At 31.8% G+C, this 26418-nt stretch overlaps 1 protein-coding gene and 2 long non-coding RNA genes across 3 annotated transcripts; all 3 read left to right on the top strand.

Moving 5' to 3' along the window:
* Positions 1 to 4321: 4321 nt before the first annotated feature.
* LOC134683870 (uncharacterized) lies at positions 4322 to 12836 on the top strand. The gene is made up of 3 exons (XR_010101102.1): positions 4322 to 4424; positions 10871 to 11065; positions 12596 to 12836. It is a non-coding gene; the product is annotated as an uncharacterized LOC134683870 (long non-coding RNA).
* A 736-nt stretch (positions 12837 to 13572) lies between these two features.
* On the top strand, positions 13573 to 17571 carry LOC134683869 (uncharacterized). The gene is made up of 3 exons (XR_010101101.1): positions 13573 to 14048; positions 14960 to 15039; positions 15901 to 17571. It is a non-coding gene; the product is annotated as an uncharacterized LOC134683869 (long non-coding RNA).
* Positions 17572 to 23147: 5576 nt separating this feature from the next.
* LOC134683868 (complement C1q-like protein 4) lies at positions 23148 to 25651 on the top strand. The gene is made up of 3 exons (XM_063543175.1): positions 23148 to 23232; positions 23960 to 24022; positions 25239 to 25651. The coding sequence occupies exons 1-3, from the start codon at positions 23148 to 23150 to the stop codon at positions 25649 to 25651; spliced, it is 561 nt and encodes a 186-aa protein (XP_063399245.1).
* Positions 25652 to 26418: the final 767 nt, after the last annotated feature.

Raw genomic sequence — 26418 nt, 5'->3', positions numbered from 1 at the left:
TTGGTCTGAAATTCACACTTTTATTGAAAAATGCCCTTTTAACAGACAACAATATGCATAACCTTTTAATATATACATGTTCCTGTTCAAGATATTGACAATGAAGCAGCTGTCGGTTCAGGTGTTGTGGTAATTAGATATTCTAATTGTTTTCAAAGTTTCAATGATGTGTGCGCGTTTAAGGTAGGTTTGATTTGGGAGAAAATGGAGGGGGATTGGCAATAATCCATATCCCAAAAGTACAAAACTGTTGTTCTTAATTTCTCGTCAAAGTGTCTCTGACGAATACTAAACGTGTTGCCTTCCTCATTATGGCATAAAGGGTATGGGCTAGAATTGAACCAGCAGGCGCTTCCCGGGGGAAGAAATAGCACATATAGCCACCTGCATTAAATGATTTAAAACAATATTTACTATATTTACTTTGTTTTTATTCAGGATAAATCAATGTTCTTTAACAGTCTCAGGACCAGATGAAGGACGCCACTGGGTGCAGAAATTTCTTGCGACATTGAAGACCTGTTGGTGACCTTCTGTTCTTGTTTTTTCTATGGTCGGGTTGTTGTCTCTTTGATACATTCCCCATTTCCATTCTCAATTTTATTAATCACAAATCTGATGTAGGGTGACACATGTGTTTCCCTGACAAGTATTGCCATATATCGTAACTTCCTTTAAAACTGCCTCTTCGCTCATTCCAATCATATTTTTCGATATTCCTAGTTCTTGGGAGTTTTCTGTGTTTTAACATAGTTCGTGTTTTTCCAATATCCAAATTTCTTGAAGCTTGTTCACCCTTCCAATTTTATGTTTTAAGAGTATGTAGTTGTTTTCATTAGAACCATTGATAATCATATAATTTATGCACAAAAAGATATGTCATAAGATGTTGAAACGTGATTAATTCATCACCATAATTTCATCATGTGCTATCACATATATCTTTTTTAGTGTCAATATCAATAAAACACTATCCAGTTACGATTATCTTCTCATTTTTTAATACCATAATTACGATTATCTTTTGTTCCGAGTTACGATTATCATCCCGAATTTTTCAACGGCAATTTTCAAAGCGCTTAGACAATTCCAGTGCACCATTACGAGTCAAATATGATGTAATGGTATAGAACAACCTTGCAGCTGAGTAACTAGTGACAAAAACATGCTACAATTGAGAAAAATGACTGTAAAGATTTTACCTATATCTGCCGTCGCCATATTGGGATAATCGTAATTGCAGTTACGATTATCTCTAGCTTTCACAATATGCTTTGAAACCTTCAAACCTTATCCCCCCCCCTCAATTCCAAACAATATTAGTTTCATGTCTAAAGATATCTTAACCACAAATTTAACACTACAAACTGCTCAGAGTCTGAATTGACCAGTTTTTGTGCTCGACCAGTAAAATCGAGCACACATTTTACTCGACTAGACTTAACTGTACTTAAGTGTACTCGACTAGGTCTCGACTTTACTTAATTAGTCTGAAATGGTCTTGACCAAGGCTCGGCCTGTCTCGACTCAGTCCCGACCTGTCTCGACCAGTCTCGACTCAGTCTGAACCAGTCTCGACCTGTCTCGACTAGTCTCGACTCAGTCTGAACCAGTCTCGACATGTCTCGACTAGTCTTGACCTTCAAATTTAGTTTTGACTAGTATAATGAAGCCAATCTAACTAAATTAAATATTGATCTTACAAAATTCAAGCTTATTAGGTAGTTTGATTACTGGCTGTGAAATAAAAAAAAATTTTTTTACAATAGGTAAAAATAAAAATTATTATATAAATTCAGATAGGCATCTTTAATTTTTTTTATAACTTTTTCAAATCAACTTGGATTGTCATCAAACTATGCAGCTAACTTATATATATATCAAGCTTACTGAATCCCATTTCATTCACTTTTTTGTTGTATTGCTGTAAAATTTAAGAATTAAAGTAATGTTGGTAAAAAATGCTAGGATTTGCAATTTCGGACAAAATAGAGATAGTACACTTTAATTTTTTTATAACTTTTATAAATCAACTTGGAATTTCATCAAACTAGGCAGCTATCTTAGATATATTAAGCTTATTAATCCCAATTTTGTCCGAATTGCAAATCCTAGCTTTTTTACCAACATTACTTTAATTCTTAAATTTTACAGCAATACAACAAAAAAGTAAATGAAATGGGATTAAGTAAGCTTGCTATATATGGAAGATAGCTGCATAGTTTAATGACAATCCAAGTTGATTTGAAAAAGTTATAAAAAAAATTAAAGTGTACTATCTCTTTTTCGTCCGAAATTGCAAATCCTTGCATTTTTTACCAACATTACTTTAATTCTTAAATTTTACAGCAGTACAACAAAAAAGTAAATGAAATGGGATTTAGTAAGCTTGATATATATCTAAGTTAGCTGCATAGTTTGATGATAATCCAAGGTGATTTGAAAAAGTTTTAAAAAAAATTAAAGATGCCTATCTTAATTTATATAATAATTTTTATTTTTACCTATTGTAATTTTTTTTTTTATTTCACAGCCAGTATTCAAACTACCTAATAAGCTTGCATTTTGTAAGATCAGTATTTAATTTAGTTAGATTGGCTTCTTTATACTAGTCAAAACTAAATTTGAAGGTCAAGACTAGTCGAGACAGGTCGAGACTGGTTCAGACTGAGTCGAGACTAGTCGAGACAGGTCGAGACTGGTTCAGACTGAGTCGAGACTGGTCGAGACTGGTTCAGACTGAGTCGAGACAGGTCGAGCCTTGGTCAAGACCATTTCAGACTAATTAGGTAAAGTCGAGACCTAGTCGAGTACACTTAAGTACAGTTAAGTCCAGTCGAGACAATGTCGAGACTAGTCGAGTAAAATGTGTGCTTGATTTTACTGGTCGAGCACAAAAACTGGTCAATTCAGACTCTGAGCAGTTTGTAGTACCAGTGTTTAATGTCCGACGAATAATAATAATAACTAGTTTTGCCATTGCAAGCAAAAGTGGATGTCACACTCCCCCTATTGCCACTGAGTGGCAGCCATTTCAAAAACTAAACAGTGACTGCACATATATGCATTGCAATTCATCTTTCTACAAATTTTCAGATCATTTGAAGCATTTTGAAATTTAAAAAAAAAAGATTTTTTTTATGTTTCCATGGCAACAGCAGCCATTTTGGAGATTCCAAAGCCAATTTCTGTTTTCTAACATGACAGTCAACATATTTGTAAAGTTTCATTAATTTTGAAGCATTTTAATTTTTTTTAAATTTTTGCAGTTGTATCCATGATAACATAGAAGTACCAATGATTGTCAAAATCATTCAAAACCTGTATATAGTGTAAACCTATATTGTATAAAGTTTTAATGATTATTAGTTAAAGCATATAAAAATTATTCATCAAATCCTGATATCTTTGGAGCATTTTGACCTGTTTTGCATTGTTTCCATGGTAACAGCAGACTTAATGGCATATACAACATTGTAACATGGGAGGGAGCATACCATCAGAGTTCCGATCCATTTGACCTACCATTTTAAGAAAGTAAATGCCACTTTAAGGTTTTTGGACTATTTTGACCTGTTTTGCATTGTTTCCATGGTAACGGCAGACATTTTCAAAATTCCAACGCCAACTTCCACATCTAACAATGTTGCTCATCGTTACTGCGAAGTTTCATAAAATTTGGAGCATTTCAACATTTTTGAAATTTTTGGTGTGGTATCCATGGCAACATAGCAGTTCCAATGATTGCCAAAATCATCCAAAAGCAGCATATAGTGGGCACCTACATTGTATTAAAATCTAAAGATTTTAAGCTTAAGCATTCTGAAACAATTCACCTAACTCCAAAAATATATTTTTTCACCATTTTTCCGTTTCCATAGTGATGGCAGCCAATTTTTTAGTTCCAAAGTCAAAAAGTCTAAAGGAAAATCAGGGTACCTTGTTATAGTGCACTACGCGGGTACGTTAAGGCATTTTTTTTCATTTTTTCCCGTAGTTTTTACCAAGCGCAGATAACTCTATTTGCCTCATTATTATTCATGACGTCATCAAATATATCTCCGCGTCGCAAGGTTACATTTGTTAGTTGCAGTTATTGAGATGCCCCAAGGTTTATAAAAGTATTGAAATATGATGCGTTTATATCATATTGACTGACATTTAACCTCATATTCACAGATTTACGTAAGGTTTATTAGATTTAGCCGTTTTTTTATCGCTGTTTAGGCCCCGCCTTTTTTGGTTAATCGACCAATCAAAAAATTTCGGGGTCTTTTCGATGCTTGCAGCGATGAATGAGTCGAGCACCTGTCTGACTTTTCTACAGGAAGGAATATTCATGCTTAAACGTGAAATTGCTGCAGTTTTGTAGTATTTTTGGCAGACAAGTGACTGTGGATGTCTAGTATGATCATTTTTTATGTGTAAGTTGTAGTTCAAGCGTATTTACCAAGAATAAAGTCTCATAATGTGAAATTAACGGACAACCACGTGTGACATCGCCAGATAATAATCAGACGACACACCTGTCCCTTTAATATATATGATTACTTCCAACTGTTTTAAGTGAATCAGTAGTATTATTAAACGGTTATTATCATTGATGTGGTTTGAGAGACTCCTTCTGCATTTATCAATGTTTACAGTCACGGACTTCGATGGCGATTTCATATGTGATATCAATGACAATGTGTAGAAAAAAAACCGTTACCGGCACTTGTTTCTGTCAATGGGTGGTTTAACTCCACACTAGTATGGAAGAAATCACTGATTTTTCGTATGAGTGTTAGATTTTACACCCCCCACGTCGTCAGAAACAAGTGACAGAAAACTATAAGATATATTTCTTCCAATTAAGGTCCCACAAGGTGCATACATTGTACATGTAGAGATTACAAGTTTAAGTTAAAAAAAAACATTGATATGTGATGGCAATGACTTGCTCATATAATATATGGCTGAATGAAAATGAAAGCAAACTTCTCTCAAGTTCCTAGCTACATGTAGTCCAGATAACTGTGAAGACTATTTAAGAGGTTTTTCTGGGACGCCTTCCTCCAACGTTCTAGCCAATAAATAACTATACCATTATAATATACATGTAACTCGAGTGGAAGTTTCCATTGGTTTTTGTTTTCTCGTCTACCCAAGTTCTGGGATATTTGACAAACTACTAAAAGCACATAAACATAAACAAGATGTTTATTTAGAAAAATATATATCGTTGAACATTAGTTTACATAAATAAATATATGGTGGTGGCTAGCCTACTTGTGTGAATTAAGGTTCCATATTCGCAAGCCAAAATATGAGCGTCTGCTCATTTTAAATCCTTAAGTGTAGATCGACTGCCCCAAACCAGATGAGTGACGTCATACTAAAAGTTCCTAGGGGCCGAAGTTGGGCACATGCAAGAACAGAAAGTATAATTGTAAAAATAAACCAATTTATTAAGACATTTTGGCCATTGGCCTTTTTCAATTCTTTATTTTCCTCTTAACTACATGGCTGACATTACATTTGTATTTCCTTTTCAATCATTGAAAAGATAATATACATGTAGAAGAGAAAGTCACAGCAAGAATAATTTATGCATGGCCGGTCTCGGGAGAAAGAGTTGCAGAACTATAAGTAATACTAGTATTAACCTATTTCTCAATATAAATAGAATATAGACAAGTAAACAAAGTGACCACCAATACATACATACATACATACATGGTCATTGTCCATTGAATGTGCTGCTGGAATAGGCAGTCTGTACTAAAAACATTTTCTGACTTGTTGTAAGAAGACCAGTCATGCCAGTATTCCAACATTTTTGTCTAAGCAAAGTTGTTTTTATAAAATTTTCCTTTAGTATAGGCATACATGTAGAACTGGTGGCTTATGGTCCAAAGGGAATAGATACCTTTTTTCTGGCTTAAGAAAAATCAATATAGGTGTGAAAAATCTAAAATATATATGAGGGGGGTAGTAGGGGTCCTGATCCTTCAAAAAATGAAATCCCAAAAATCCTGGGCTTAAAAACATGAAATCCTGAGGTCCTGAAATTTGAAAAAAGAATTCCCTGATACCGAAAGGGTCGCTCGTGAAATCCCAAGCTTAAAAACTCGCGATCCCGGATTCCTGATAAAGGTCCTATCCCCCTCATACAGGTATATGATAAGGTCATGTCATGAATGATCCAATTTCTTGTAAATGTACATACATGTATGAAAAGCCCTGTCATTTTTTCTCGGCCAGAAGTCTTGATGTAAATAAATATTAAATGCAGAATCTTGGCCCTAAATATTCCATGCGAAACCAAACCAGTGTAGGAAAAGTTTACATTTAAATGATTTTTACCTGAGCAATATCATAGTCTCGTAGTACAAAAAAAATGTGATTTGACCCTATATGAAAAGGACTTTAAAGGTAAACATTTCTAAGATTTTAAATTTATCATAGGTCTGTTTAACAGAATCCCATTTGCATCCCCTATAAATTAAATGACGGTCTCAAGGGAAATGATGGTTTTAATTATTGTCTTGTAAAAATATAAGTTGTGAAGGCCTTGCTGTGACAGATTTCGCCTCATTGACAGTCATACACCGTCTTTATTTTTCATATTTATATAATCTTTTAATTGCTACATTTTTTTTCTAAGAAACTCTACATACATGTACATTATCTGTTCTGTAAATATAAATTACAAACCAGTCTGGTAGTCATGCCAGTTGGACATATATTTGATATAAATAATTTTTTAATAACTGATATTTTCAAAAGTTTGAACGTGTCATAGTTGTAATATATAGCTTTGAGATTGTTTTTTCCGGGTTTGATATCATTATTTTACCGGGTTTGATTTTATTATATCATGCACCCTGTTGATGCGCTGTCACATAACATCAGAATTCCATGCAGTACAAAATTTGTCTATTTATATGTAATAGATCATTACCTTTCAGAACCAGGGGTAAACCTTGGTTTGATTTTGTAAGTGAAAATCTTCATCTATGAAAAAATTCAATTTGCCTAACTTGTCTTTTAAAAAAACCTTCGACATGAACATATCTGAGGGGGGATAGGAGGGGTCCTGATCTGGAAATACCGGGCTTAAAATTATGAAATCCTGATGTCCCGAAAATTTGAATGAAGAATAACCCAATCCTGTAGTCCCGATACAGGTCCTATCCCCCTCATATCAGATAAGTATCTTTTGTATAAGTGTGGACATGGCTATTTAAAATATTACTTGATTTTTGATTGACACAAAAACAATTAAATTAAATCTACATAATGTACTAGAAATGCAGAACATAATTTTGTGAAAAAAATACAATCCTTATTAATGCAGAGTCATTCTTACACTTACAAAATGTACATGTAACTAGTATATTACTTCTTATGGTGGTTCACTCTGCATTCAGAAGGTCACTTCCATATTGATTGAAGTTACCTTCCTTCCAGGCTTGTGACTGGCAAGATTTTACATATCTTGGCTGCATTCCCCACCCACCACCACATTGCAAATTTTAGTCCAAAAGAAACTTTTTTTTTATACCTATCATTTAACAAAATTGCTGTGTAATAATTAGTTAGGTTTCCATTTTAAACCCATAGTAGCTGCCCAACTTATTTTTTTTTATTAGGTACATTTATATAGAAACTAATCAGTTTAAAATTGCTTGTTAGTTTTAATAAATTAAATGTGTCATTATTCATTTTTTAGTTTTTTGAAGAAGTTTGTTTACACAAAGACATTCATATTTTCTTACAAAGAAATGAACTTATTCATACATTTATTATGTTTATCATTTATTTGGTTTATAAATTTTAAATTATTTAAATAACTTTAATCCAAGGAGAGAGAAAAACAAGTTTTATTTTTTATTGGAACTTCCTCAACATTTTTTAACGGTGCTGAACTTGGACTTGTGAAATATTGCAATTCAGAATATGGCATGAAATATTAATGAAACATCATGAACATGGAAAAATTACACAGCAAGAAAACCCTTAAATGCCATTTAGATCTTCTCTGAAACCACTTCGTTTATTTCTTTTTCTCTGAAACCACTGTTTTTATTGCACCTTCTTTAAAACAAAACAAATTAAAAATTTCAATAAAAGCAGGATTGTTTTATTACCTTGCCAGTCATTATGATTTTATTGTTGGCCCTTTTATGATATTTTGGTACTTTGAATTATTTAATAACTTTTCCCATCTTTATTTACATTGAATATTAGATAATAAGTTAACTTTATTCTTTAAATGAAGAAATTTGTAATGCACTCAAAACTAACTGTACAAATTTAATTACCTTTTAACTTATTAATGATTATAAACATTAAAATTAGTTTGGAAAAGCTAGAAATTTAACAGAATATTTATGAAATCATAGATGAAAAATTATAATATTTTAAGACGCCTCTTTTGACATGCCACAATGCCTTTGTATCTATAAAATGCTATATCCAGTTTTGTTGGTCATATCCAGTATATGTATAGTATATGGTGCTCATATCGAGTATATAGTGATTGTATCCAGTAAATTGTTGTCATATCCAGTAAATTGTTGTCAAATCCAGTAAATTGTTGTCATATCCAGTAAATTGTTGTCAAATCCAGTTAATTGTTATCATATCCAGTATGATGTGATGGTTTCCAGTAAATTGCTGTAATATCTGATGTATCAACCCTATAAATCCTTTCATATCATCCATCTTTTCAACAGATTTTAAAAAGGGGGTGGGGATTCAGTTCCTCAAAATAAAATCAAGATCTACATGTATTAATTATATTTATAAGTAATGATTTATTGCTGCTGTTGAAGACCAGTCTGGGTTTTTGATCTAATAAAAGGACAGCAGTTAAATAACTGATTGTTGTTAGATTTACACTCTGTGTTGAAGACCATACTTTTACCTATATACATGTAATGGTTTAATTTAACTAATTGTGACTTCTGTGAGGGTCTAATTGGCACTCATGCCACATCTTCTTATATCTACATATTAGCGGGTATATCCTAAAATATGTAAATGATTTTCATACATTATCATAAGTATAGTGGACTAAACAGTTAGAAGTTCCACTCATTGTAAAAGACAGTACTGTGATCTTTTGTTCACATTATTTTTCTTTTCATCATGTTTTTGCATAACTTAAGGGAATTGTTTTCTCATTTATAAGCAATTATACCTCAATAAGGAGAAGGATTTGTAATATTAACTGATGTTCCCTGTCCTTTTAAAATTTTCTTTTATAGTTAGTCTTTTAGGAAATAATCACGATAGTATTTACTGCTTTTTCAATTTAGAAAATTATATATCAAAGGATGATATGAAGGATTTACAATTGGGCCTTTTCCCATTCAATTTCTTGTACTTGTCATACATAAGAAGTGCGGTACATGGTATCTGCTGTGCAGTGCTATAAATTGTCTCCTGCTTTAGTGCTGTAAATTTATCTTTTTGAAGATCAGATGTAATGATGATTTCTTCTTGCATAGTTATCATAACTTATCAACAATTCAGTACCTCTATTCAACATTGGCTAATTTCACTCCGAGTATCATTATCTAGAGTTTGGAAATGCAATCATTTCTAAAACAAGAGTAGACTACTCAAGAGTCCAAAACTTAGCAATTTCTAAGTGGAGTGTACATGTAGTTAAAGTTTGGCGATGCAATCATCACCTAAGATTAAGATTGATACTGATAATACCTGTGGAGATTCCCACCCTGACCATCAGTATCTTTCTTGTACATGTACATCTCCGGACTTTAAATCACATGTTATTTCTAAGTGGAGTGTAGTTCAAGTTTGGCGATGCAATCATCACCTAAGTTTAAGATTGATACTGATAATACCTGTGGAAGGTCCCACCCTGATCATCAGCATCTTTCTTGTACATATACATCTCCAGACTTTAAATCACGTGTTGAATTTTGTACAATTGAACTGCAAATTATGACAATTATGTTCCATATAAAATTATCTTTGCCTTTGGTTGTTGTTTAATTATCTTTGGCATTGTTTCTTGGTGAATTATCCGCCTTTGGTTCTTGGTGTTGAAAGTTGTCCTGTATTTTCCAAATCAAACGTCAGTATAATCATTTGTTGTAATTCAATCAATAGAAAATTTTCTCAAGTTATTTTAAATCAATCAATCAAAGTGTTCTGTAATGATTTTTCAGCTTCCTTAATGTTGTCTGCAGAGGAATATACTACTTCTAATCAGGTGACAAAATATCAATCAAAGTTTTAAGTCAGTAAAATTTGAAAAGGATTAAAATCAATCAATCAATCAATAGAAGAAGTACAATGTATCATTTTATTAACCAGTATCCTGTGTTCTTTTGTTGAATTTGAACTTCAGCCAAAAATGTGTTATATCCATCAATCAATCATGTTATCATTGATGTCATTTCTCCATCAATCTTAGGTTATCAATCATATCAATCATGTTATTAATCATATCATTTATCAATTAATTATGTAATCATTGCTGCCATTTACACTGTACAAAATGTATATCAGTCAAAATGGTCTTTTATCAATCAATCTAAAGTTATCGATCATTGAAACTTATTTTCGATCAGTTGTGTAATCATTGATATTTATCAATCAATCATGTTATCAATAATGATGTCTATTCATGAATTTAATCTTTAAATATCAATCAATCATTTTTCAGTTAATGTGGTCTCATTTAAGTTAAATTTAATAAAAATTAACAATCAATTCTGCTTCATTAAATTTTCTCTGATCAGAAGTAATATATTCCCCAGTGGTCTAGTAATTTTTGTGCAATCTTCAAGTCGGCGTTTTTCTTTTCCATGTTTTCATGCATCTCAGAGTTGTTTAATTTATTTTTCAGTTCATGGTACTTGGTGCTGATGTCTATCTGGAGTTTGGAAAACAATTTGTCATACTTCATCGAGAAGGATGCATGACTTGGATGGTTTTGCACAAGTCCTTTATATTTGATGCACTCTAACACTTCTGGTGTTTTTCCGAGCAACTGCACAGCAAGATCCAACGGTGTCTTTTTTCCACTAGATGGTTCTGAAAGGTTAGTAAAAATTAAATTTTAAAGAAAAATGTTAAAAACGTATAAAATCTGAAAATGTACGTCAAAATCACTTATCAAAAATTAAAGATTTATTATAATATAGCTTTAATAGAGACACCACCAAACAGAAAGAAAAAAATATATAATCTGAGGTACAATATAAAAGGTCAGCACTGAATAATCTAAATGATAATACCCTTCTTTAAACTGCTTTTAAGAAGTGGGGATATACTGTTGTACCTCTGTCTGTCCAACAGTCCGTCCGTCCCATGAACACTTTCGTCACATTTTTCTCAGGAACTACTATACAAGAATTTCTGATATTTGGTTTCAGGGTTTATATACATTCTGTAAGTGACATATGTGAAACCCTGTCTGAAACCAAATAACTGGTTTGTGAATGCGTTTTCATTTTCATCACTCATTTTCACTCAGCAACTTCCTGTTTATCAAAATACTTGGGAGAAGGGTATCACATGTGAGCAGTAGTTTGCAGTTTCACATGTATTTAAGAGTATTAAATCCTTACCAGTATTTCCCTGGCTGGTCACAAAAAGTTTCCGTTTTGCAGTCAATTTTGTAGCATGAACTGGCTTCATCTCTGTCTTTTCTTTTTGATGGTCACTTGTTTTTAAAATGGCTTTCACATCTGGAAGAACATTTTAAATTAAAGAAAACAAAATTATTACCTGTATTAAAAATCGCACTTCTGTTTAAGGAAACTATTCTCAGGAGCCATAATTTTAAACCATAAAACACTGAATATTCTTATAATAGTTAAGTGGCTGCCTATTTATGCTAGCAAAAAGTACATAGAAAATAAATGTTATACCTTTTACAGGTTCTGAAATGTTACAGGCTAATTTCCCCTTTCTGTTTTCAGCTTCCTTTTTGATATTGATAAAATATAATCTCCTAATTTCTTTATCTACATGTATACTTTCTATAGTTTTCTTCGGTTCTTTGTTGGAAAGTTTGGCATCTGAAACAATCCATTACAATGTGTTGGTTAAAATTTACTTCATAATACATGTAATAAAATAATATGGGAAAAAATCATTTATTCATTAGAAATAAATTATTATATTATATTCACTGAGCTGCTGAAGCAAACACATTAAAAATTTGCAGAGTTATCTCCATTAGCAATTAACCATTATCCATTCAATTTTCCTTAGAATACAAAGATGCAATTCTTATCACAGATTCAACAGAATAACTTGCCTTGTACACCAACTGGAGTGATTTCTATAACTGGTTCTGCTTCAAACACTTGTATAATGGAGTCCGGATGCACACATCTTTCAGAATGTACTGTTCAATGATATTTGTTAAATTGCATGAATTGGTGAAATGAAGATAATTATAGAATTGTTATTTGGTTTTTTTTTCTTAATAAAAGATAATCTTACTTGTAACATTTCAGAAAGTAATCAAGACAGAATCATTAATGTGAAAGAAAAAGTACTAATTGTTCAATTTGAAAAGTATTTGGTATACATGTACTACAACTCTATTATTTTTTTGCAGTGAAATAAAACTTACCATGGTCTCCACAAGAAGAGATAATCTGAATTTCCTGTTCTGAGCTCTTTGTCCATACTGGATCAGCTACTATAATGGAGATAAGTATCTTTAAAGGTTTATTGATAACAATAAAAATAGATCAATCTGTACAGCTGAAACTTTGAGAGGATTCAAACAATAAAAATCAAAAGATATCATAATCTAGAGTAAATTTTGCATATCAGACATACATTAGACTCCTCTGCAACAGTCAACTAATTATATTGTTTTCAGATCAATTTAGAAAGTACAAAAGTATTGTTACAGTATTAGTCAGATTTGCCTTGATTGTATATACAAAAATATTATTTTTTTTAAAAACTTTTAAGTATATATTGTAACTTTGTTTTTAATAGAAAAAACATACTAAAGTTACATCAGGTGTATAGATAGGTAAATTTGTTCCTAATACAAAACTAGGTAGCTCAGATGGAAGAGCAACTCAACAAAGTTGAGGAGGTTCCAGGTTCAAATCCTGGCCTAGTATTTATCCTTGTCCATTGTTGCAGTATATTTGCTATTAGTATAAATTTGTAAGTATAGGATTAAAACAATGTTTGTTAACCTTCCTGGTATATACAAAACTTACCAAAAGCATGAACTTCAGCTGTCAGTGTGACTGTATTCTTGCCACTTTCTTGTATAGGTGGGCATTTGTTCTGCTCTGAAATGTTAATGCACCTATTTTAAATTTATGTTTCTGTGTTTTCAATGGAAAACTTTTGTTATTAATCTATAAAGTACAATAGTTGTGTGCACAGTTGTCAACATATGAAATGCCAGAATGTTACAACCAATTATTTTAAATTCAAATATGCTGTTTAGCTTTTCAAGTTCTGCAGTTGTGCATGATTCATGTATTTAAAAGATAAAAATGTGATGCAATTTAAATAAATTCCAATAAATGTAAAAAGAAGAAAAAAAAGTTATTTGTGTCAAAAAACTCTGTTATGTCAAAAATTTGATCACATTCGAAATTTAGACAGAATGATGCAAAAAATAGTGTGTCAAAATTGATCCCAACAGTTCAGGGTTCAATCTCTAGGGTAGTAGCAGGCTGGGCTCAGCAAATCATTTTATTCTAAACATTAAAAAAGGAAGTATTGAGTCTTATTTTGTACAATTGATTTAATAACTATTTTATTCCAGATTTCAGTAGGTTGATTAAGTGAAACTACTAAATTAGTTGAAAAAATTTAAATTCCACCATTTTTCTGCTGATTTTATATTTCCTTGGCAATAAATGTATACATGAATTGTTATCTTATATCTATTTCAGTAGATACCTGGCAATATATCACTGAGAATTGATGTTTGTTCCTCCTGATTGCTGCAGCTTTCCTGGTCATAAGGAATTAATGCAGGTTCTTCAACTTCCTGTTCTTTATCTGGAGGGGAAAAAAACAACTTAAAACTGGTAAAAACCAACTTTTATTTTAAGGTTCTTAGTCGGCAACCCAGTTTTGACACAAATCAAAAACCTATTTAATAATAAAAAAATGAAACGTTTTACCAATGAATTCCATTCATGTTTGTCAGTCATGAACAATAACATGCATATTATCACATTTTTCTATTCAGTTGGTTATCCCCAGGACTAGTCTACTCTTAAAGGAGGGTATTTTACCAGACATAATAAATGAATAATGACTTTGTGGTACAGCTAGCAAGCAAGCTAACTAAACATATTACCTTTACCTACACATTCAATACATTTGGCTGTAATTTAGAAATTTGATAAACATATTGATTTAGCTGTGAGTTTTGTAAATTACAAGGTAAGGAACACATTTCACCAAGTTATTTCACAAGGTAAAGTGTGCAACTTACTAAATTGAGATGGAACAAATTATATAGAAATTGTCTACGAAAAAAGTTCTCCCAGGACATATTTCCTGGTTATAAGTTCCCCTGGAACTGTTTTCACAGGAACAAATTTTGGCTCACATTTATCTCACTTTCATGCTTCCTTACACAAAGATTTCATAGAAAACTTTTGACAGAGTGAAATATAGACTACTGTTCTCATACAGATTTTAAGTGTGTTGTTTCAATTCACTCCAGTCTCTTACATGTCTTATCCATGGTTATAGTTTATTCTTATGTTTATAAATTACCTTGAATGATTGGTTCCTCTGTTGTGGAGAGGTCACCCAATATGTCATCTGAAAAAATGGAGGCAGATCGAATATTTTTTCACTTAAAAAATAACACAAGCAATCATGATATAAAAAGAATGAACAGAACATGTTTATTACTTAGTTCAGTGTTGAAGAACTTTACCAAATATGCTTTTTATAATTACTAATGCTTACCCTTATGTTTCAGCGGACATATGTAGCGAATATTATTGATGTGACATCAAGAATGCAGAATTTTGATAAAAAGGAATAATCAAACAATTAATGGTATGAATTAAACAGTTAACATGGGGTTGTTTTTTATTCAGTCAATTTTTCAACCTTTACATCTGTAAAAATTAAAAGTATTTTATGTAGGGTTTTTATATTGATAAAGTTGTAGTCACATTCTTGTAAAGTTCAAAGCATTTTGATCATTACTCTTGTATATCTGGCTTACCATTAGGTTTCTTCGGTGGTATTATTGCTTTTTCTTTGCTAATTTTTGCAACGGATTTTACTGCTGCTGAAAAAAATGAGAATTCATGTTTTTTAAAATCTTCTTTCAAAAGAAAGATGTTCTGTTTTTGCAAAATATTACTAGTAACCACCCAATTAATTAGCATGACTCAAAGGTTTCTAACTTTGAAAGTGATAAAAAAAAAAGTTGGAAATGATGTTAAAAAACTTAAGTTTTCCAGTCTCTGCTATTTTTGCCTTACAGTCCTGTATTTGGCTAAATTATTTGGTAATGGTAAATGGTTGAGTTTAAGCAATATCAGCTTGAAGCTTTTTGGTACATATGTTCCTTAGGATGTGATCTTTCTAAATAATATGTCAAATAACAATATTCATATCTCATGGTTTTCTGGACATCAGTCTACTATTTTTAACTTTTGACAATTATGTAGCAAGTTTTACAATTTATGTAAACAATTTTTTTATATACTTTATACATAATTGATGTTTAAGCACTCTATATTTTATAAAAGAATTATACACACCTGATCTGATCTGTGTGTCAAGGAAAACAAGCTTTCCATTCTCCCTAGTTTTTAGTCTTAGTATTGGTACAATGAGTTTCTGTAATTTGACTGATGCAATACAGCTTTCCCAGATTCTATTTACACTAGTTATTTCTTTTTTCAGTGACGTTGAACGGTAATTTGACAGTGGAGGACCCTCCAGTCTGAAGTTTGGTTCATCAATGCTGTCGTGGAATACAACATTTTCACCATCATAATGCCACCAGATCTGATCACCAGGGATAATGAAATCTGCTATTCTTGCCAAATGAGATTGGACAACTGATGATTTTCCTGATAGCAGTTTCTTTGTGAAGATTGTATTTTTCCTGTGTGGTAGACGCTTAGCTTGACGACTGATGGTTGAGTCTTGCTTTGCAAATGAGTCGCATCTATCATCACTTTTCTGTTGCGCATTGTATCGTATAATTGTGTTGTCTATTATCCAACCGGGTTTCCTATTAGTTGTAGTTTCCGCTATTCTCCTTAAGCTTCCAAATGATCGTTCTTCCTGTTCACATAAAATTGATTTTGTATTTATAATCCGGTACACTTCTGGTAAATGAACAACTAAACTGTGGAAATGGCAACCGTACAGTTTTCTGGTGGTTATTTTCACTGGTGTTCCTATTACAGATTTTGTTAATACTCCAAATAAAAAAGTAAGGTTATACAACCGTAGTATCTGCCGTGGTGATCTTTTCTCCTCTGAGCTGTATGCAATGTTGATTATTTCAACTAATACTTGAATAAGGTTAACTGTATCTTCAGAAATTTTATTATGCTGTTGTTCAGTTGATACATATTGAGCTAGTTGTATAGCAAAATGCCTTGCGTCAGAACCCTTAATTTGATTTTTATCCCCAATGGTCTTTGAACAAAAATTTTCTAATTCAGCTTTTGTTTCTTTATTTTCTACATGGTGGGGAAGTTCAGTAATAATGTTTTGTACGATGTTACATATATCATGTAATGGTTCACAGGGCATTACTTCATAGCCTTCAATATTCATTTCTGTTGATGTTTTATCGGGTTGTGTCATTAGTAAGGCAGGGGGTCTACATATTCCATGGAGTACTGAGGTTAACTCTTCCTGTAATCTTGACTTTAAATTCATATGAAAAGTATCAACCCCCCTTTCTTCAAGCTCATCAATTAATTCTTCCTTTTTTAAGTTTTGAAATGGATTTATTATTCCGTCCTTAATTTTCCTCCAGCAGGAACCCTCAACAACAAGTTTTCTTCTATCCTCAAGATCTAGGGGCGTCATTTGATAGCAGCATTCCAAATTCATGTGGCTTTTACTTTCTACACCGCAAATACAGCTATAGTTTCCCCCTCTCTGTTGTCCTGCCTCAAATTGCCTGGCTGGTCCATCACCACTGAAAAGTCTAAGTTTGAAAACTAGATCTACGTCTCCGTACCTTATTTTGTTTGTCAATTGTTTTAGGTCTTCAATCCTTGCTTCAGTGTAACTTATCTGGTCAATATCTTTGCTTGCTGAAACATGAAAAATTGTAATTTTTTAAATTATTAGAAGTATTTCACTTTATTTGTACTGATGACTATCATGACTATGTAACTAAGGTGTGTAAAATAACTTTAATGCATTGTATGTAAACTGTTTTTGATACCTTAAAATTCATAAATCATGTAAATTTTGAAACATATCTTTGGTCACATATGAATAGATTGAAATATTTATTAAAGGTGTTGCATTCATGCAATGTTGTTGTTTATAAGAAATTTGCATTTCATTTATATTATTGTTTGTAGAGGTCAGTAAATTAGGAAAAGAAACACCTAAAAACATGATGTTTTTCTGCACAATGTTTTTGTTTTTTATATAAATAATTTATTGTTTAAGGATGAACTTGGGTGAGGTTTTTGAATCTGTTTCAGATGTTCAAGACTCCTTGGTGTTTTCCCTACAATACTATCTAAACTATTTTGCCAAATAAGACACATTATTTTTTTCATATTTATATATATATGTAAGACTTGATAGCTCATAAAAGTTATTTTCCAAAATTTAAGCAGACAATTGTTTTTCTTTCTTTGGATTTTAGACCCAAATAATGTAAAAATCTGAGTCTGTCTTATACCGCCATATTTTAAGAGCTTTCAATATTTTAGCTCATTTTAATCCTGATCCTGATCTGATGCTCTTTTGGGTAAAAGTATCAATTTTAAATTCTTAATTTATTTAATTTCACCCAAGTACATCCTTGGTGAGATTTTATTTTAAGAATTGAAAGCATTTTGTTTTTTTATATTCATTAGGAATTATTTTTTTTGTATTTAAAAATGTAATGCCTGTTTTGATATCAGGGTTTCCATTCAATAGTTGTATAGACCCATATGTTATATTAATTTGGCAATTGTAAGAAAATATGTATATTTTGTATGAAAAAAGTATATCAACAATACTAAAAAAAAATGTAAGATCATATGGATTTTTTTCTCAAACTTCCAATTTGGTACATTGTATTTTTATTTGCACGCAAGGATTATAGTTATTGCAAAGTGACAACTTTTTTTTTTGTGAAATAGAGAAATCTTGTGGACTTTATAATAGCTATCTGTTTTCATTTTATTGTCCTGATAAGGGGAGATAATTTCATTCAAACATTTTTTTAATACTTTTTTTTATGAATATCTTTTGCTACATTTTGAATATGAATTGAGTCACAGGATTCATTGATACCCACTCCTTAATATTATGAAATTGTTAAATATTGATTCCTTCACTAATTTGTTTGGCCTTTTAGTTCTGGTTAACCTTTTGCCCCATTTATGGGCACTATGTTTTCTGGTTTTTGCAACTGTTCGACCATGTTAATGTTTTTGGTTGAGGTATTTCTTATGCCAAATTGGAGTTTTTCAAAGTGAACCGAACAAAGAAAATGATCGTGCAAGTCGGGCATCCCTGTACTATGAACACATTCTTGTTTATATTGTTCCAAGCCTAGTTTTTGTCATTTGTTATAACTTATTATTACTTAAGTTATTATTGTTATATAGATATATATATTTATCAATTTACCTGATCTCCCAAGTATGTATAACTGGGGTTTCTCTACAATAGACTGTACATTGGTTGATGATGTTGTCCTTGCTAGTGTTTGATATTCATTGTCTGTCATGAAATTGGCTGCATCATACATGATTGTGGTCATAAAATTGACAAAGGAGTGGTTCAAAATATCAGAGTGGTCATGCCACATTTTCAATTTGAAGGTTCTCTCAATATTTTTTAACTTCAGTCTCATATCTTGACAGTTAACGCTCGTTTCCTCCCCTAGGAATTGTAATCTTTGTCTTATCTTATCCTCTGTCAACGTGTCGTAATATTCATCAGTATGTACTAACAAAATCCCTGATTTCTGAAGACGGGATAATTCACTTAAGATGATTTTTTGTAACCCAATGATTCGACTGTAAACAATTACTTTGTTTTCCGTCAGATTTCCCTCTTTACTTATACAACTTGAAATAACCGTTTTCGGGGCAATTTGGTTTCCAAGATAGATTGTACCATCAGCAAGTTTTTGTTTGATAACTTCTTTAAATTTCTTTGATGATCTTGGTGTTGGAATAGATAATTTTTTCATTATCTTTTTCTTTGGTCTTCTCACCCTCCTTAAGATATCCCTGCCTGAAACTGCTTTATGTTTATTAAAAGACATTATATCTATTCCATTTGCTTTGGCAAACATAAATAAAACTTGGCCAGCATTTTGGGGCTTGTTTCCTGTTATCTTGTTGGTGACGTCATATTTTTTCCCTAGTCTTGTCCAATTAACAATACCTTTTTCCATTAAAGACTTAATCTCTACAAGGAACTCATCTTTGTTAAAGGTATAATTCGAAAAGTTTCCATGATGTTTCTTAAGGACAACTTGACCCTTTTGTTCCTTTTCCAGTCTTTTTTTGGTTTCTTCCTCAGCATTCGCCTTGCTCTCGAACAGATGCATTCTCTCTCGATCATGTTGTCTAAATGACTTTCCTGAAGCTAGGAAATTCTCAACATCTCTGTCATTGACACTTATAGCTTCAATAATTTGGGTTTTGTTTTTCTTCAGTAAAGTTAGTTCTTTTTTATTTTTATCAGCTGATTTCTCAATAGGTGATAAATGTAATGCTTCTGCAGCAGATTTTTCAAAAGATTTTTGGAACTGGTTTTCAAACAATGGATTTAAGACATTAATTAAAGCTTGTGCTGTCTTTTTACCTTTTGTTGCTGTGCTAGTTGGTAATATAGATGAAACATTTTCTACTATCTGTTCACTTAAATTCAAGATTTGAATGGACGTCTCTGAGACAGATTTATGAATTTTAGAAATTTCTATATGTGTGGTGTTACAAGGCATACAGTTTTCTAGTTTGTGCTGTTTGCGTTCTGTTTCAGAAATTTTCAACCATTGAATTAATTTAAAATGGTTAATAAATGTCTCCCTTTCTCCACCTTGATTTCTGTTTTCATAGTATTTTGCATTTGTTACATACTCCTGAATCCTTGCTGTTTTTTGACAATATAACTTAAAATTGTTGATTTGCATAGATGGATATTTATGCATAAATAGAGAATAGTTTTCATGGCGCTGTTTCAGTGATAAAGATGAATTATATACAGGGGTCAAAGTATTTTGCTCCGATCTGCTATGTGGGTTATTGAAATAGTTGATAGATGTGGAATCTTTTGTTGACCTTGAAATAATCACTTTTGCAAAATTGCAGATGTTCATTGTAAATGTCAAAAATAATTATTAAATAGAAAAATGTTCTTGAATATAACTGTTACTATGACTTTTGCTTCATGTTGTATTCATTGATGTTGTCTAATAAACTAGATTGATAAAAATTCTTGTTAACTCATTCTTCTTATCAGGAAAAATCAGGAAAGGAAGTGGTATGCAGTAAAGATCAGTAATGCAGAAATAGAAAGTTAATAAATGAAATAAATATTTTCAGGGTGTTCATAAAATGATGGCAAGCTGTACATAATTTTTCTTAAATTATGAGAAGTGTGGATTGAGATTTTCAAAGTGAAAAAAGATTATTTTATAAAGAAATATTTCAGGAAAAAAATAACCAACAAAAAAAAGATTTCGACTACATAACTGATGAAATAACATTAAAAAAAAACATGGAAAAAAATGCATTTTTAATAGTGAGGAGTTTTTTTTCTTTCTTATGTTACCATGGGACCAATTTATGGGATCCTTCAATGGACAAAGACATGGACAGTAAAGTATTTTATGAGCAAATGCCAACTTTTCTTCTTGTTTGGAAATTAAAAAAAGAGTGATGGTTTTTAATAAGGTAAGTTAAAACTTTTGTCTGCTGTGTACGGTATTCTGAGATGTACAAAATACTTGAGATAAAACACAGAACTGCTCCCTCCCCCCTTTTTTATTTTATATAAATATAAGTGCTAATAATTAACAATAAACAACAATTATCCATGTTTTAATATTCTATATATTTATTGAACACTAATAAGTGAGAAAAATGAACTAGTAATAGTTAATACAATTTGAAAAATTTGCGCCAAAAATACTTTATTATCGATTATTTCCCTTTGCTCTTTCTCCTGGATCACTCGAGCGTTTGTAAACAATGACGACCTTGTCGGAAATATTATCTAGTTTTTTATTTTCGATCTGTTCAACCTTTTATCGGAAACGTCTAGACTTGTACAGATAACCAATCTTTTCAGAATTAATTGGGCAATTGCAACACATCTGGCGCTTGGTTGTCTCATTTTGTCGTAGAACATTATCATCCTTGAAAGGTGTAGAATTTGTAGAAATTCAACCTCCGGCCTATTAAACTACGTTTTTACATTCATTCACGCTGTCAGCACTGTTATCGCCAGCAATTTCCTGAAAATATATAAAGAAAAGAGTTGATACATCCAAAGTTTACTGTATAAATATGAAGATAAAAGGTTGTGCAAATCATTTAAAGGTGCAGAGATTTATTTATATCAAATAAGTCACGTGACAGCTACGGGGAAATTCCCATGAAAGTGAAAGTAGAAAAAAATGAAATTTTAGAATCTTTTGAATTGATATCACCCATATATGAATGCCTCGAATGTCCAATAAAACGATTTTCAGCAATATTTAGAATAAATAGCGATTTGATAGAATTTTAAAGGAATTATAATTTGAAACAGCCTTAACGTACCCGCGTATCATTCAGATTGGTTTCTTTAGCTCTGAGAAAGCGGGCGGACAAAATTAGGTGGAAGAAAAAATATTAATAATAGGGAAAAAGAAACAGAGGAAAAGCAATATGTCACCCGACATTGTCGATCGGGTGACATAATAAAAGTCCAATTTTTGCATTAAAACAGCATTTAATATTATAAGAACTCGTGTGGATACAATGTTTTACATAATATGATGCAAATTGATTTAAAGGTGGCTTACCATTTCTCTACTGTTCTGCATTTATAACAACACATTTTCATATTCGAGTACTAATAGATGGAGGTAGTATAGACACCAGGACTTCATAGGTTATGATGATATTGGTAAAAAAACTAGTGTCCTACTTAGTGACAGAACAATAAAGTCAAGAATTACCATATAAATGTTGAGCGTAAAAATACCTGCTACAGTGTACTGTCATGTATGTTTCAGGTGACAGGTAAATATTCTGTTCATTGCAGTATTTATAACAATTGTAGGCTTTCATTAAAACACGTTGGTCATGTTATTTCAAACAACATAGTTTCGGCATGACAAGTATCATTAATTGGAAACCCTAATCTCTAACAATAATAAAAGACGCTGGCATTATGAAGTTTATTCACTTAAAGTTTGGTGATGATATCAGTTATATAGACTGCGTCTTTATGGTTGAAATTAAGGATACCACATAACAGTTCTGTATGCCTTAAATATTAACTAACGTAACGAAATTGAAACAGGGAGTCTGTTGAGACATTTTAAAACAAAAGAGTTCATTTCAATTACCAATCGAAAAAAAGTCTACTTCCTTCAAACATCATGATGACCAAGACTATATAAAATGTGAACTATACATTTTGTTTCGTCTTTTCGACATTGTTTTCTCTCCATTCAATTATGATTGTGTTAGTAACTTCGAAATATTTTTTCCTTGTTTGTATTTTAAACTTGAATTTGGTTGCTTCATTTCTAATTTTGTTTTGCATGATGTAATATATAAAAAGAGAGGATACTATTACAATTAATACCCATTAATAGTTTTTGTCACGCAATAGTTTTTGTTCCACAATATACCATTACATATGAAGCATATGTCGCAGTGAATATAATGTGAATATAAAATATATGTTTGTATCTTACATACAGTAGATTCACGTTCATTCTTACAATGTTGGTAAAGGTAGTCATGTGTTTAATGTTCGTCTTTGTGGATCAGTCATTAACGACTGATGCTAAAGGAACCTGTGCAGATGGTAAGTGTTGGTTGAATTAAGGCGACAGTAGTTTACGAGTGTTTAAATGGCGTACATCGATTAGGGGAGAGACAAATCCAAATAACAAACCAAAATTAAAGAAATCGCATAAATACAAAACAAAAATCAGAACTGGGTGCGTTATAGGGTTAGCGTCTTATGTTTTGAATCAACGCCGGCATGCGAATTAATATTTAGTAAAACTACCAAAATTAGATATAGGACATGCTTCGTTAAATAACAAACAACTATGCTGGTGTCCTAAGATCGTATAAGGCAACAGTAACTCGTAGTTAGTAAGTTGAGATACTGTTACATAGCATAGGTCAACAAACTTGCAATAGTGACCGTTAATCGTATGCAGTGAGCCGTTCTTTATCATAACTCTATTGGGGCAGTTTTGAAGATATTACAAATAAATCGTATACATTATGTATTTATATTTTGTGTAAAAAACAGGTTTAATCCACCATCTTCTACATACGAAAATGCCAGTACAAGTCAGGAATTTCATAGAAACTGTTGTTATCCATTAGTTTGATGCGTTTTTGATTTTGCAATTTGATTAGTGACTTTCCGTTTTGAACTTTCTTCTGAGTTTATAATTTTTATAATCGGTTGACAATATTTTTTTATATTTAGTGTAGGACATGTTTATTCTATTTGATATTTTTAAAAATAACATGCTTAAACAGTAATTCTATAAAAACAATCTTCAATATTTCAGACAGTAAAATGGATAGTCTAATAAAAATGGTTAAAGAAATGCAACAACATTGTTCATGTACAGGTATTTATATTAAATGAGTTTTTATAAACAGTTAACAAATAATAAACAACAAAATCAAAACTATATTTATAGATTATCGGTGATCATCTCAACGAGATTGATTTTCTCGCTTGAGCCGGGACGGCGAAAGCGAGAAAGGCAATCGAGATGAGATGAACAATGATAATCTTTTTATCGCTATTTTACCTATTACGACGTTGTCAATTTCGCGTAAATTTCATGTCAATTTCGTTAACAACGCCACGTGCATGCTTAGTTTCTAGCGAGAATTTTCCATCTCAAGCGAGAAGCATGATATGAAAATTACCACAAAAACAGATCAAAGGGAAAATGCACAAAATAGCGATAATATATAAAATCTGTCCATGAAACGCACATGGACATTATTTCTTGTTATCTTCTGCATTTTCCCTTAAATATCAAGCAGAAAAATACGACTTGCCGCAATTTTCTCATCTCTTCCATCTCTCTCATTTTCAACATTATGAAGAATAATGCAAATACCCGCATTTTGTATACTTGATTAACGACGGGATATCTGAAGCAAATTTCACCAGTCAAAGTGGACGTCTTCTGATTGTTTACATTTATGGATGAAAACGAGTCGTTAATGCTTATGTACCATATAGTTTTACAAGATATGCAATTAAAGGCAAAATAACATTTAGGAAACTGACTTGTTTAAATAATTGTGATATATGGAAAGGTTATTTTGATGCTGTGTTGCGACACCGTCTTGCGATGAAGGAAGACCATGATTGTGGTCCTTCATGTCTTTATCCCTTAATTCCTATCGTCATTTTCACTATTGTTGTTATTTTTTTTCGCCCATTATTTTCACCTATTTATGATTTAGCATCGCAATAATCTCTATTTTTTCTTTTATTTATTTGTTTTCCTGTTTTCTGTAATATTAAACCCACACCCTCGTGAGGGTGCAAAAATTATTGTATAATTATGCCTTCAAAACAGCGAACTATAGTCAAAAATATAATAATTATAATTTTATGTATAGATAACACCCGTTTTATTACTTTATACCTGTAAAAAAAGAGTATGAAACATTAAAAACTGTAAAGATTTAAACAAATACGCAAATAGCACATCTGACTCTGATAAAAAGAGAAATTTTTAAGTATACTTGATTTTATAACAAGGCCAGTTGTTTCAAAATCGCACTGTCTCCTTTGATGTTTCGTCACTTTGTACATTGCAGGTAATTGCTGTGGGTGCCACAAAAAAGAGTCAATTGCCTTCTATGCCGCATTGACAAAACACACTACACTAACAGGGTCTCAGACGATTATATACGACAAAATTTACACAAACCTTGGCCAGTCCTATGACTCTAGTAATGGTAAATTCCGTGCGCCGGTCAACGGTCTTTACTACTTTGCATGTACTCAGATATCTGCTTCTGGCAATGTCCACTTTATACTAATGAAAAACAGCAGTAAACTTGGCCATGGTTACAGTGATGCACGTCTTTCAACAGGATCAGCGATTGGTACGGTACTACTAGAAAAAGGTGATGTTGTAACCGTACAGCATCACCCAGGTGCTATATCACAACAGGTCCATGGTGGTGATTATAGCACATTTACAGGTTATCTAATTACATCACTTTGAATTAATAACATGAGATAATAAAATATGTTTCAACAAATTGATGCTTGTTTTTACTTGCAAAATATGAAACAAAGGGGTGATTGGGCTATTTTTAGAACATACAAAATTTACATTTACGCAACACCGTCAAAAATAAATCAACACCAAATGTGCTTCCAAATATAAAAATTTCGAAGAAAGATTGCCCCGAACGTAGTGATATGCCAATCAACAGCCGAGGCAAGTACCATGTCAACAGACACCAACCCACGAATAGATTGGTTCTCAAACCACACATATCACGAAGATCAAAATGGACATTTCACGAGGTCTTTCGGTAAAATATTATGGTACCGCTGACGAAGTTGCTGCTGATGGCTAAGAAATTAAAGGTCTCAACCAGCTATCACATGATGACTCAAGATTGGACAAGTGATTTAATGATCTCCTTTATCGTAGGTCCATCTAATGTCAATCCGAAGAAGTTATGTCAATATTGGACCTCTAATGTTGTACTATACGGATAACGGTTGTCATTTACAAAAAAGAAATGTACCTGCATATCTATTTATTAGGAATCGGGTAAAGAGTGATAACATGGTTTGAGCATTAAGGAAATCGATAAATTGACCCTTGAGATTAATTCGTTATACATACATGTATGAAACATTATAATGCTCACAGAAATTGGTGTTCATTGAAAAAGCCGGTGTTTCCTAACTATTAAATGAACAATAGCATCATGAATTTCCATATACATCCTGATGTATAATTTATTATCTTATCTG

Source organism: Mytilus trossulus, chromosome 9 (assembly GCF_036588685.1).
Source record: "Mytilus trossulus isolate FHL-02 chromosome 9, PNRI_Mtr1.1.1.hap1, whole genome shotgun sequence".
NCBI classification, from domain to species: domain Eukaryota; kingdom Metazoa; phylum Mollusca; class Bivalvia; order Mytilida; family Mytilidae; genus Mytilus; species Mytilus trossulus.
This window is presented reverse-complemented; position numbering and strand designations above follow the sequence as displayed.

Coding starts and splice junctions, on each gene's coding strand:
- LOC134683868 (XM_063543175.1), top strand. CDS start 23,148: ATGTTGGTAAAGGTAGTCATGTGTTTAATGTTCGTCTTTGTGGATCAG. Junction 23,233..23,959: donor TAAAGGAACCTGTGCAGATG/GTAAGTGTTGGT, acceptor TCAATATTTCAG/ACAGTAAAATGGATAGTCTA. Junction 24,023..25,238: donor ACAACATTGTTCATGTACAG/GTATTTATATTA, acceptor TGTACATTGCAG/GTAATTGCTGTGGGTGCCAC.